Source organism: Arvicola amphibius, chromosome 2 (assembly GCF_903992535.2).
Source record: "Arvicola amphibius chromosome 2, mArvAmp1.2, whole genome shotgun sequence".
Taxonomy (NCBI): Eukaryota; Metazoa; Chordata; class Mammalia; order Rodentia; family Cricetidae; genus Arvicola; species Arvicola amphibius.
Genome location: NC_052048.2, coordinates 8,248,324 through 8,262,814, shown reverse-complemented (window position 1 = coordinate 8,262,814; position 14,491 = coordinate 8,248,324). Strand labels below are relative to the sequence as shown.

Here is a 14,491-nt window from a genome sequence, read left to right as displayed (position 1 = left end):
TTGGGATCAAAAGTGCTAACACCAAAAGTATCAAAAGTGTCTACAGTTGGGAGGCTGAAGCAGGAGAATCACCAAGAGTTTGATGCCAGCCTGAGCTATATAGTACATCCCATATGAGCCGGGGCTATATAGCAAGACTGTCTCAAAAAAGAATAGGAAAGAGCAACTGGAGATATTAATCAGTAGTTAAGAGTAGTTAAGTTAGTTGCATTGCTCTTGAGAATCCGGGTTCAGTTTTCCAGCACGTGCACGGTAGCTGGCAACCATCTCTAACTCCATTTCTAGGGGATCAGACACATTTCTGATATCTGTGGGCACAAGATGCACACGTGGTGCATACATATACATGTGAGTAAAACACTGACATACATAAAATTGATGAAAGATCTTAAAAACAAAAAGAAAGATAAACAAAAGAAATAATGAGAAAGAATAGGGGAGACAGGAGGAAGAGGAAGATGGGGAAACGAAATCAAACAAATTCATAAAGAAAAAAAAATGATAGAGAATTAGAAGGAAATGGCACTGGGATGGTCCAGAGGTTTACATTCAGAGACAGGTGGAGAACAGACAACAGCAAAAGGCATGCCTGGGACAAAAGTGAAGTTTCTGACCCGTGTTGAGGGCTGTTCACTCTGCCAGCCAGTGAGGGCCTTGTGAGATAATGAGAGATTCAGATAAAGTCTATCAAATGTTGCAAAATGAGCTAAGTTTTAAACCTGGATAAAAACTGAATTCTATAACAAAGAATAGCATGATTCTACAGTAGAAAACATTATTTTGTATATCATTTGGTATTAAGGTACTAAAAAGTAATAAGGCACAGGCAGACAGAAGAAAGAAGTAAAAACTTTCCCCCAGAAAGCAGGGAAGAGAAAAAGGGATAATTACATAATTCACATTTACACTTTTTTATGTTATGATACAGTAGTAAACATGAAAATGAAAATAAGTCTTGAATACAAGGGCTATCCCTTGCTGACCCATGAATATGTCAAATTGTAGACCTCTTGTAACTGGAGTGTCTAAAAGTCAGCCCAAGCGTTGGCAGATTCAGAGAATCCATTCAGATGTCCCAACTTCTTGAAAGTGGTTTCTCAAATTTGCACTTCACCAATGGATTAGATGAGACCTGAAATGGACCCAAAGGTCACAAGATTCACAAATCATACCAGCCATGTGGAGACCATATCTCCTAACTTCCATATTAGCATTCTGTACTTTGGGGGAGCATTGCTCTTCCCAGAGAGAAAATTCTGAGCCTCATTTCCTGTAAGTGAAAGTTCAACCTAAAACATCATCAAAAACTGGGATACTCAACGGCCCATCAAGAAATGAGGTAGTGATATTATGAAACACCCTAGGCCCATAACCACACAACCAGCACCAATCATGACAGGCCTGTGCAGTTTTGTTCCAAAATAATTCATGAAAATAATCAACAAAAGGTTTCCTAGGAGAAGGGAAAGAGAATGCTGTTTCAGTAAAGTATTAGCAGATTTTAGACCATAGCCTCTCAAACATTTGTACATTAGGGTTCATTGTTTAACAACCTCTTTAAGAATACAGGGATGGATGTCTACAAGGTTTGTGTGTGGGAGCTCCTTCTGCCCCTTCAGCCAATAGCCTTTAAGATACCAGCCCACTTGGGCATGGTCTGTTTGGCTTGAAAAAACAACCATAGCCAGGCGCTCCCTCTCTTACTTTGGACTTCACTTCCAGCTACCAGACTCTTTTCCTGGTTGTGCAGAGGGCTGTTGTCTAGGACAGTGATCTGTAAGTTTTTCCCTTTAAATAAATAATCCTTTTGTTAATCATAATTCCAAACTGGTGTGGGATTGTTTATATATATAAAAATATATATAAAATCAGTTGTGACCCTGTAAGGTTCTCCTCTATTCTGGTTAATATTGCATCCTCTATTAGGAATTATTGAGCCCTTGATAATAGATACAGAAGGAGGTGTCAGCCTGCAAGTTATCCCTGATCTCTCCTTTTATGACTACTCTATTCAGTCAAATGGAACTATTTTGACTATTTAAAAACATCTTAGTTCGAGACCAGCCTGGTCTACAAGAGCTAGTTCCAGGACAGGCTCCAAAGCCACAGAGAAACCCTGTCTCGAAAAACCAAAAAAAAAAAAAAAAAAAAAAAAAAAAAAAAAAAAAAAAAAAAAAAAAAACATCTTTATGACTCAACATGGCCATGATGAACATCTGCTTCTATTGTTACATATTCCCTCATACCAAATACTGTTAACACAGGGAAAGTCAGAGTGTTAACCCTCCAACTGGGTCTTAGGATGAGATTACCAGAATCAAAAAGTCAACACAAAAACTCATCTCTGTGGTTTTGGAGAAAGCTTTGGTTTAAAGAACCTCAGAGGGAAGCCCCATACTGACAGAGAAGCCTTTGATAAACACGCTAAAGAAAAGAAAGTACAAGTGTGTCTTGGTGGCATAGACCTGCCATCCCAGTCACAGTGTTGCTGAGACAAGAAGACTGCAAGATCAAGGTTAGCCTGTGCTACAGAGTGAGTTCAAGATCAGCCTGGTCACCTTACTAAGAATTTCTTCAAAATAAAAAATAAATAAAGGGTCTGGGAATAGGGTGGTAGAATGCTTGTCTAATGTGTAGGAGGCTCTAGGCTCAATTATAAGTTTATTCACAAAAAAAAGCAACATAAGTAAGTTTTCCTCAAACCATATATTTTTAGTTTGATGTAGACTATTTACCCTGCTCATATAATAGATAAAGAAAAAAATCAGAAAATTCAAACACCCTTCTTTGATGACTTTATAAGTCTCTAAGTGATCTCAAATACTTAAAAGATCTATGAAGACTTTGTTTTCTTCCAATTCTATTTCTCTCTATTCTGCTAAGTAGAAGATGTGATGCATTATTTTGAATGGTTTGCACCCTACTTCCATATCCTTATTACCCTTTCTTTGTCCAAAGTCCCTGTCATTGAGGTCATCATTCAGGAGGTAACGTCCCAGGACAGCCAGTGTTTGAGCTCTCTTGGCTTCTTTGTAGTCTATGACTGTACCACTATGCACACACTAGATCTTATCTGAAATCTCTATTGTTTGAATTGAAAAGCATTTTCTCCTCACACTAGGTTTAGATTGCATTTTATGTTGCCTTGGTGGCCCTCAAATAATTGGAGAAAAGGTGTGGGGAAATGTAAGGTGTCATCCAGGCTAGGGTAGGTTGCTTTAAAACTACCTGGGGAAATGCCCACCGAATGCTGCATTCATTGGCCAATGTGAATTCCTTCCTCTCACTATTTCTACTTAAGAGTTCCCCCAAGCCATCTATCACATCTATTGCTCATGGAGGAGTTAATATTTTCTAATTTAAACAAGACTTTTTAACTTCTAGTCTAAAAACCACAGAGTTCGCAGAAATTAGTTTTCCATAAAATTAAGTTTTCTGTGAACTGGGAGAAAATTGTTTTCATAATCATTAACTGGCATTAACATTTCTGTTCATTGCTTTTGTGTAACAACTGGCTTCCTCTTTACCTATATAGTTTCATTTTGTGCAATTAAAATATCCTAAAATCAGTGGTATTGGGTTTTCAATAGGAGTCCTTAACATAGAAAAATCATGACCCTCTTCAACCCATCCTGGCTTTCTGCCACATAAGGGATAGAAGACACACTCCAGAGCAAGCCACAGTCTCTACCCATTTTTCATCCCTGCACACTTTTCCAGGTTCACGTTCTAACAACTTCCACCTTTTCATAACACAGGGCTGACTTGATCCCCACACAAACTATTTGATGGTTCACCCCTGTACACATCTCCCCTTCACATTTACCTGTCCATTTCTCCTCCCGGATCACCTTTACACCTTTAAGAGAGTGTCTTCCCTAGCACGAGGTGTTCCAGAGGACCTTGGAAAAACAACAAACTGCCCTTGTTGCATCTAACACACTAGAGCATGACTGAATCTGTGAAAAGCATTCGTCCTGACTACTGTGAAGGCCAGGAACACAGGTAGAAGAGTTTAAGAAGCTTGATCCTGGTAGACAAGATGAAGCATCCTCGATATGCGTTAGCTACTTCACAGTTCTTACTTTCTTTGATGTTTTGACTTAAAACATTAAAAATAATTTCACCTTAAAGGAAGTAAAAACTAAGAACAAAAAAACTTCCAGGTCACTTTGTTTATAGAGGGCATCTTTGCCTCCTTCACCCTCTGCATTTTCATATCCGAGTTCATCACCCAAAAGAGGGCCTAAGGTTCATTCATTCTTCTTAGGAAGTGTGTCTGACAAAACTCAAACACAGGAAAGCATCCTAGTCTTCTTCAAGATCTAGGAGTGGAAAGCTGGCAACCTCAGAGACACAGCGGGGTACAAGAAGAATTTGCTCTCTCCTTCAGAACACAAGTTCCTAGGCTCCCACAGCAACCTCTAAAATGCCAAAGAAAAGCCCTTAGCTTTTCTTTGAATTATGAAATGGTAGAATTAGATATTAATACTCTAAATCTTCTGCTACTTGTAAGAAAAGAGGGACCATGTCAGGATACGTGTCAATAATAAAGTGTCATCATAAGGATATTTAAGTAAGTGGTTCCTTCACAACCAAACCAAGTTATTTAATCACAACGGGAAGCATATAATTCAGTCAGATGAAATAGCTAATGCAGAAAATAAGAAGAAAATATCAATATATAATAATAAGTAAATGTAAAAAACTCACCAATCTCAAAGCTCCCATTGATCACTCCAACTATAGCTGTGGGAATATCAAATTGTCTTTCTATTTGTGTGAGCATGGAATTCATATAAGTTCCTGATAGTGATTTGGATACATATCCCAATGTTGTTGCCAACAGAAACATCTATGAAGAAAAACATTTAAGAAAAAGTCAGATCCTCGTATTCTGATTCTATGTCTGCCATCTACTGGCAAAACAGCATATACCATGAGGTGGAGGATTGTATCAACATTAACAAGCCTTGAAAAAGGAAAAAAAAAAAACTTTAAAGTGTAATCTCTACTCTGCCATGTTGTCCTAACTCTGGAAATGCGGGGTGAGAATAGTTGGTTAGTAGTGTTGAGTTTTGTAGATGGATATGGCCTTGCTCTTGTATCAGTGTATCTTATTCATACAGAAAGACATGGAGTTATTCAGTGTAAGACATGGCTATTGATGGATCTCCAGCATTATACTGTTATCTACAGAACAATTGTTGTCCTGAAGGAATAGAACACAGAACTGCACCACAGCATTGCTTCTGAAGCAAGTCTATTATGTTCTCTCCAAAGAAATGACAGGTCTTCTGGGTATCTTTGACCATTCAAGACTTTGTCCACTTTGTCTACATTCCTGAGAAAAATAAGCTACGTTCTCACTACTGGAATCAATAGTTACAGTAAAGTGACTTGTCTTATTTTTCTTTCTGAGTCAATATGTCATATAACACTTTATCTCAGTAGTCCAAGCAGTATTTGCGGCATGTAAACCCAGGGCAGAACATTTTGGAGTTCCTCGTGTGCAGGATAAAATGTGGCTATATAACAATAAGACTTCTCACCACCTGCCTATGACTAATATCCTTCAATTGAATAATGTAGTGAATGAGATTCCTGTTTCCTTTAACTCATCTTCCAGCAGTAGGTTGATGGCAAATGTTATCATCCCAGCTTGTGAAACTTCTGTACAATCACATCTAAAATAATAGGCAAATCATCCTGTATTAGGTTAGAGTATACTGTTTATATAAAATAATTGTAACTGCTACCAATTAATTTGGATAAACTGAAGCAAAAAAATATATGCAAAATGTAGAACTAGGAAACATGAACACCAACTTCAGTATAGCTCAAAAGTACTCTATGACTTTAAGATAATGCAATTCCAGCTCTAGAAGCTTGTCTTCTAACTCTAAATGACATTGGCAGAGACATTTCCCCTTCCCACTTCAAATTGTTGAGAGGATGTGATTGATACGTGATTATTTTCTCATGAGTTTCATAATTCAGGTCCTATATTTTACAGCAAGGTCTACAAAATAAAAAAGAAAATAATCAGGCTTGGGAGATCATTTATTTGATTTAAGTTTTAAAGAAGAAAACTAAGCAGGTAGTGAACAAACTTCTCTTTCTCTAAAGTACTCAGTTGTGGACAGAAAGTAAAAGAAATCCATGTCCATGTGGCTCTAGTCCACTGCTACATAATGTCTGTATTTATAAAGCCAATCCTGCTGACTGTTCACCTCAGCATGCTAGAGTCTGAAGCAAAAACTCCTAGAGCAGTCTTTTCCTTCTTCCTAAGGGAGTTCTCTCTCTTTTTTGTATTTTCTTTCATCCTTTTCCTTTGTGTAAGTGTGTGTATGCTTGTGAGGGATGAGTTCATGTATGTATATGCACACGAGGAGACAGAAGACAACTGTAGGTGCGATTCCTCAATCTCTGTAAATATTTTTAGTAACAGGGACTTTCACCTGTCAGAATTCACCCAGGTGGCAAGGTTGGGTATCAATGAGCACCAAGTATCTGCTGAGTCCATCTCCCCAACACTGGAATTGCAGCTAATGTCGCCATGCCTAGTTTTTATGTCGGCTTGGGGAATGAACTCGGGTCCTCCTGCTTCTTAGGCAAGTACTTTACTGATTGATATATCTCCCCACACCCTTGAGAAATTTTCCTTTGTTTTCATTAATAAATTTTATTGATTAAGTTACTGCTTGGTGATTTTCTATATACATGATCCATTCTGATTATTACTTTCCTACTCTCTTTGCCCTCTCCACCAAAACCTTCATTACTTGCAGTCCTTTTCTAAGGTTCATGAGTTTTAGGTTGGTTGGGGTTTTTGTTCCATATACATTAACTAGGGCCATCTGTGGAGCCACTGGGTTAGAACTAACCATTGGAGTCTAGTGAGGTCACCAGTGTGTGCATGATCAAAGTCCATGAAGGCCATGATTAACCCTGGCTAGGAACATCTTTCTTAATGATTATATTTTTAACTTTAGAAAGCAGAGCTTCCAGCTTTGCATTATAGAATATTTGGCTATCCTAGCATTTAAGATAGCTCTAAATACAGATAAAACTATTTTTAAATAATTACCTCTAAATTTTGTGCTGTAAAGTCATGATTTTAAAATTTTTTCATAACCTTCACACCAATATCTACTGTACTTAATCTCCAAAGTAACAGTGGCATTTTTTTAAATATGAATAACCTCCTGGCCTCCAAGGAGTGGAATTATCAAGATGTTTAGCATTGTTGGAGAAAGTGTATCAGTGGGCATGGGATTTGAGGCTTCAGATAATCAAGCTGGGCCTAGCATCACTTACTTCCTGCAAAATACTTATAAGGATGTAAAACGCTTGGCTCCTTCTCCAGTGCTATGTCTGCCTACAGGCTGCCTTGCTTTCTGCCATGATAATAATAGACTAAACCTCTGAACCTGTAAGACAACCCCAATTAAATGTTTTCCTCGCAGTGGTCATGGTGTCTCTTCAAAGCAATAGAAACCCTAAGATAGTAACCAAAGATGAACTTTGAGAGCTAGTATTTATAATGATGAATGGTGACTTTTCTCTATAAATACTATTAATTCTAGAAATTAATAATCATAATGTTCATCATTAGCCTAAGCTTTGAAGTTTCAGTTGGGGCTGAGCAATTAAAATCACTCTCTACTCTTGCTGAGGACCTGGATTCAATTCCTAGCATCCACACAGTGGTTCAAAACTATCTGTAACTCCAGTTCTGAGGGGATCCAACACTTTCTTCTAGTCTCCAATGACAGCAGACACACAGATACACAAGTGGTACACCAACATATATAGGCACAACACATCAATATGCATAAAATAAAACATCAATTTGAAGAAATTAATACATCTTAAAGTAGAAAAGGAGGCACAGATGAGGGATAGAGGAATTACCTGGTGTACATGAGCATCTGGGTCTAATTCCTCACACCAGTTGTATAAGATAACACTGAATTATGGGCACACACACATAGAGACAGAAATGGCCAGAGGGGGATACACACATACACACACACAAACAGTGGTCTCAGAATGATGTTTTATCTTAAAAGTAGGACTAACATTATGTTTTTCAGATAAAATATATGAAGCAAAAACATGCTGCACAAGTTGTCCAAAGTGGCACATCAAGTACAAATCTGGAAAAGGCCAGCATCTAAGGGTCCTGAGCTCCTCAGAATGTGAGAACTGAAGGATAACTTGAGATGGATGGGTTTCAATAATTCATGCATCACTGCAGGTAAAAAACACTTTCCAGGGCTGAGTCTGAGGCCTCCTCTCTTTTACATTAGTGTATGGAGTCTAATACAGGTGAAAAGGTAAATGAGCTTGTGATAGGATGACTTAGGTGGCAGCAACTTAGAGAGGAGCCTGGGAGGGGCTCTGCAGAGACTAAGGCAGTGCTCAGAGCCCCTGGGTTAATGCATGTTCTCATTTGGTGATGCACAGATGCTTTTAGAACTATGAGAATGACAATTTGTCTCTAAAATATTGAAAATCATCAGCTAACAAGCTATACTTTTTAAATTACAAAACAAGGACTGTAGTATTGCCAAAGATTGCAGAAAATATTTGTCTGGCTAGGTCATGAAGTCATCTTTGCATATCAATTAAGAGAGCACTTGTAACCCCTGACCTTCTATCAAGAACCCCTAAGGACTGAGTTCTGAGGTTCTGACCTCTGAAGTCAGACTAAAATCCACAACTTAATACAAACCTAAACATTTGAAACACCATCTTCCTTTAACATCCTCTAAAGCATCCTGGATAAATTATCCTGGTCAGACATCCCTAATTATAAAACCAACTTCTTTAAGGCAAGAAATTGACAACAAATTGGGTAAAATGGCTTTTCTGCTGGAAAACTTCATGTAAGCTGAGCAATGAAGCAATGTTACACGGACTATCAAAGCTTGCATACATATGTACATGCATGCATCTAAACACTCCGTACCTTGATCTTGGAAAAGCATCTTGCTCCATGAGTTGCAGTCTTATTCCCAGGTTTGGCCATGTTGTTCTTCTGATGGTTTCCAGATACAAATGCCTTGAACATCTTACTGCTGTCTTTCCAAGGTAACAGAGTTGTTAAATTATTTACTGAATCATAACTAGTGAAGGGGCGTGGTTGATCAGCAGTTATGATTAACCAGACTAGCTTTAATATATAATATTCAGCTTTAATAGAGGAAAGAAAAGGGAACTTACAAAATCCAAGGTTCCAGCAAGGAGTGCAGGAAAACAAAGAGAAGGCTGGCCGCACACCCGCAAGATTTTATAAGTAAATATTAGCCTAAGGGGGACACGCCTTACAAACAAGGTGATTGGCTGGTCTTCCCCTTCATCTCCCCCTTTTGTCTAAATAAGACAGAACCAAACCAAATACAACTATATACAATAGGAACAAATAATAAATAGAAAATTACAAACAACAAATAATATTAAGCAAGAAATATATAACAAAAGTTTTACTAAACATTCTATTTCAAGGAATCTAAATAATGTAGAGGGTAACTACAATTATCTAATCTTCAACCCCATCAAAGATCTGAGAAGGGAAGTAATATTACTTAAGCAACCAGGAAATACAAACGAGAAACTTCTAAAATGTGCAACAAATGACAGAGACAACTGACTACCTGGGCAATCATCCAAAGTTTTGTTTTGCAATGTTGAGGCAACCAACTTTGGCTAAGGCCTAACACAATTGACATAACATTTTTCAAAGGCAAGGAACTTTTTGTAGAACTATCCTACCCTGTCTTGGCAAAATAAGACAATCCTGTTTTATCCACTTATGGATATTCTGTATCTTTGTCAATAGTCGAGGTATGGGCTTTTCTTTGCCCAAAGGCCAGTTCTGCCAAGAAGACAAGCTCCCAGTGCCTTTGGTGCTCAATATTCTCTCAGGAGTAGAGCGGTGTTGCCAGGAGTGATTGTGCTCATAAGTACAAAACTCTAGGTTAGATTAAAGGCCATTTTCTACAGCTCTTCAAAGAGGTCGAAGATTATACTATCTATACTAAATATAATCTCTATGTATCTAAAATACCTGATTATATTAAATATAAATATGACAAACATATATGACTATTGATATATAATTCTCAATACCTATCTAACTTGAAGACTAAGAGAATAAACAACTGTGCAATAAATGAGGACAATGATCTCCAAATATAAACAATGTCATTACATAAATAATATCAGAGGTAGAAATGTACATTGCAATATGGTAAATATCTCAATATAACAATTGTTTTAAACAGAGGTAGAAGCATACTCTCATACAATGCTCAATATACAAGAATCAACACCAATGCAATTTTCTAAAAACAATAATTCACAAACACCAATCATCCCATCAAACCAGTTAATCCCCTTTTTTTCAATAAACAGCCCTGAGTCCATATAATACCTCCCCCATCCCCTCAACCCTATACAAACCACTAAATGATGTCCCTAAACCTGAGGGCAAACTCTGTTGGGAGAGGGGCATCATCCTCTAAGATTGCTTCCAGCTGACATGGGGGCGACATTCTTCTCAGGGGGTGTAAACCTATTCGGGTTCCGTGTTGATCCATATTGGGTTGTAACTAGTGTCCATCCATCAGTATTTAAATATCCAGGGTCCCTTAAATTCTGAAGATGAGTGGTTTCCTGTGGAGATAAGAAAACTACCCTGCCCCCAACCTATATGTTTTTCTTACCATCAGTATGATCATCATCCTTGTGAATGAATTATTTTTCTTTCCTATAATACAGCAAAGAAATGCTCGAGGAAACACAACCAGGGTACATGTCCCAGTCTCATTCAAACTACTCAAAGAATTAAAAGCAGCCTGGGCACAATATGATCCAATGTTTCTTTTTACACAAATACTGCTGAAGAATATGGCTCTTGAAGCCCTGCTCCCAGAGAACTAAAAACAGTTAGCCAAAGCTTTTCAGTCAAGAGAGGACTATCTCTTGTGGAAAACTGAGTGTGCAGAACAATGTCAAGACACAACTAAGAGAAATAGGGCTCAACAAATTGTTATTTCTTATGATATGCTTGGAGAAGGAGCTTATAGAGGAAGAGATACAGGAGCATATATACAAATTAATGCAGCTGTACCAAAGACCTGGAATAAACTTCCATCTTGTAAAGAGCAGACTCAGGACCTGTCTAATATGAGACAGGGGCCTGTTGAGTTGTTTCAGGACTTTGTCTCTAGGCTGATGTAGGCATCAAGTAAGTTGATTGGAAAAACAGAAACAAGACTTTTGATAAAGACATAGCCTTTGAGAATGTTATTGCAATAGCTAAAGCTGCTTTAAGACCTTGTAGAAAGAAAGGTGACACCTCTGATTATATTAGAATTTGTTCAGATAATGGCCCCTCATACATAAAGGGACTAGCTATATCTTTTGCTTTACAAAGAAAGACAGTTAAAGATGCTCTCTCTCAAGATTAAAATCAAGCCTCGGGGATTAGGAGGGCTGTAGGGACTCCTGGAGCTGGCTTTGAGTGTAGTCTTATGGGCATCAAATCAAGCAGTGTACTGATAGGAGAGCAAATCCAGGGGCAAGGAAGGAACTGGGATTGACCCAAGATGCAGGAGATAAGAGCATTGGACTGATGAATGCTGATCAAAGAGAGATACCCAAGGGAATCCCCTGCCAGAAATTTTTTTGCCATACATTGTCCCTCACCTACCTATAACTTTGTGGGGTCAAGACATTATGGCCCAAATGGGAGTATATTTATATAGCCCCAATGCAATTTTTGCTAATCAAATGTTCCGACAATGATTGTTGCCCAATCGAGGGTTGACATGGATAACAAGGGAAGAATTGAGCCATTTACATCCAGACCAGAACTCAAGATGGCTACGCTCTTTCTGAGACACGTTGGCCGTCACTGCCTCCAAGCCCACCTTAACTCTCAGCTTTGTCTCAGAAATGCTGTTCCATTTGGGAACCACAGCCAAAGAAGAGATGGAGTGGTTCTGGATAAGAACATGAGTTCAAACTGTCCTGTTTCTCCCCATATCAGTATCTACAGTTGGTCTCTTCCCATGGCAATGTCGATTTGCCACGATGGCACTGGTATGGCCTTAAGTGGAGGGGTGTCTCTCTTTGGCCTGTCAGTGCTGCTGCTTCCTGGGAACTTTGAGTCTTATTTGATGTTTGTGAAGTCCCTGTCTTTGGGTCGAGCACTCATCCACACAGTGAAGTTTGTGCTTGTCTTCCCTCTCATGTACCACACGTGGAACGGGATCCGACACTTGATGTGGGACTTAGGAAAAGGCCTGGCGATCCCTCAAGTTGAACAGTCTGGAGTGGCTGTCTTGGTTCTTACTATGCTGTCCTCTGTAGGACTGGCAGCCATGTAAAGAGCTGAAATTCCCAGCATTGTCCTACTCATTATCACACTGATTTCTATTCCCGTTTATTATCACTCTTATCTCCAGCCACCAAAGTTCCCCTGATTTGTTAGATCTCACATGCCTCAGATCCCATAGAGCTCAGCAGACACTTGAAGATCTGTAGTAGTAGAAAAGGTCGTCTTCCCTGGGCCCAGGAGCCCTTCCTCCCTCTCCACATTTGACTCTGATTTGTGCTGAAAGTCTGCTTTTGGCTCCTTCTTGCTGAGACAGTAGAAACAATGCCACTTCTGTGGCTTCCCTGGGTGCCACTGTCTGTGGGCTGCTGGTTTAAAGGACAATTCTGTTCATTGGTGATCTTGGGGCCTTTAGTGCTCAAACAGTGGGCCTGAGAGAAGAGAGGTGGAGGTGAAGGGAATTGCTCTGTCCAGCTAGAAGGAGATAAAGAGCGAGTTGGATCTTAGAAGCTCATGCTTGGGGAAAAGATGCACAGCTTTTGATGGATGGGGACGATCCAAAAAATTGTATTTTCTATTTTTCTGTTTTTCACTTCTAGTGAAACATACCTTTAATGTCATGTTTTCTGTTCTAAATTCTTGTCCCATCTTCTTTGGAAATAATTAAATTACTACTCATTTTTTTAAAAAAAAAAATTGACCCTATCGTACCGAGCAAAAGGCCTCCCACAACAGGATTTGTTGGTGGAGAGAGGCCGCTTATTAGTTCTCGGCCTCTCGGCTCACTTAGACCTGAAATAATTGCACAGAAATTTTATTAATTAAATTACTGCTTGATCATTTGGTCTAGCTTCTTCTTGGCTAACTCTTATATTAATTTAGCTCATTCTATTAACCTGTATATTGCCACGTGGCTGTGGCTTCCCAGGTAAAGTTCCCAGCGGCTACCTCCGGTGGCTTCATGGCTTCTCTCTAATGCCATCCTTCTTTCTCCCAGCATATAGCCTAGCTTTCCATGCTTAGTTCTGTCCTTCCCTGCCATAGGCTCAAAGCATTTACTTATTCATTTACCAATAAAAGCAACACACAGGCAGAAGGACCTCCCACACCAAGGATTAGGGCATTTTAAAGAGAAGTCACTGAAAAGCCTGCACTCTGTGCAGAACCAATTATTTGGAAGAGTGACAAGCCTGCATGGGTAAATCAGTGACCTCTAATAGAAGAAAAAATACAAGCTGTCCAGTGGTTAGTGTAGGAACAGCATGATAATTGTCACATTATACCCTCTAATTTCCCCTGGAATTCTCCTATTTTTGTGATTTAAAAGAAACCTAGAAAACAGAGATTGATACAAGATTTAAGAGAGGTTAATGAGACCATAAAACTAATGGGAGCTTTACAGCCTGATTGCCTCTTCCTACAGCCATACCAAAAGGTAACTCTAAGATTATTTTAGATTTAAAGGATTGGTTTTTATACCATGCCTTTGTCATCACAAGAGTATCACAGATTTGCATTTAGTATTTCTTCAGTTAATTTCAGAGTCAATGAGACTATATCATTGGAATGTCTTGCCTCAGAGTATGGCAAACGCTACATTATGCAAGAAATTTGTGGTTCAGGCTATTCAAAATATTAGAGACCAGTTTCCACAGGTTTATATTATCCACTATATAGATGATATCTTGCTGCCCACTAAAATAAAGGAGTTTCGTTTGCAATATATGGACAGTTTCAGCAGAGTCTTGCACATTCAGTGTTAGTTATTTCCCCAGAGGAAGATCAATGTCCCTGCTTTTCCAGTGTTAGGACATATGTCATATATATACGAAAGAAACTATACTTGAGAAATTGTAAATTAGGAAAGATAGCTTATAAACTATGAATGATTTTCAGAAATTGTTAGAAGATATTCAATGGCTGAAACTCTATGTAAAATCCTAAGGGAAATTTTGAGCCCCTCAGTAATATTCTCCAGTGGAGTAGTGATCCAAGTTCCTCCAGACATAGGTGCTTCTAGACAGGTACTGATCAGGTAATACAGAATCAGCAGATACAGTATATTAATTATGATTAATTAATTCCTTAACAGGAAAACATTTTGCCTACAAAACTTACTTCAGCAGCTGTACTATGGCAAAA

The 14,491-nt window shown here is 38.7% G+C and overlaps 1 protein-coding gene and 1 pseudogene across 1 annotated transcript; one reads left to right on the top strand and one right to left on the bottom strand.

The window, feature by feature from the left end:
- Nucleotides 1–1,076: 1,076 nt before the first annotated feature.
- LOC119806704 (solute carrier organic anion transporter family member 1A4-like) lies at nucleotides 1,077–9,090 on the bottom strand. The gene is made up of 3 exons (XM_038318610.1): nucleotides 8,978–9,090; nucleotides 4,714–4,855; nucleotides 1,077–1,132 (listed from the first exon to the last, which is right to left on the bottom strand). Exons 1-3 carry the CDS (start codon nucleotides 9,077–9,079, stop codon nucleotides 1,122–1,124), a joined length of 255 nt encoding a protein of 84 aa, XP_038174538.1. The 5' UTR covers nucleotides 9,080–9,090; the 3' UTR covers nucleotides 1,077–1,121.
- A 2,801-nt stretch (nucleotides 9,091–11,891) lies between these two features.
- On the top strand, nucleotides 11,892–12,401 carry LOC119808381 (annotated as a pseudogene).
- The last annotated feature ends 2,090 nt before the right edge of the window (nucleotides 12,402–14,491 follow it).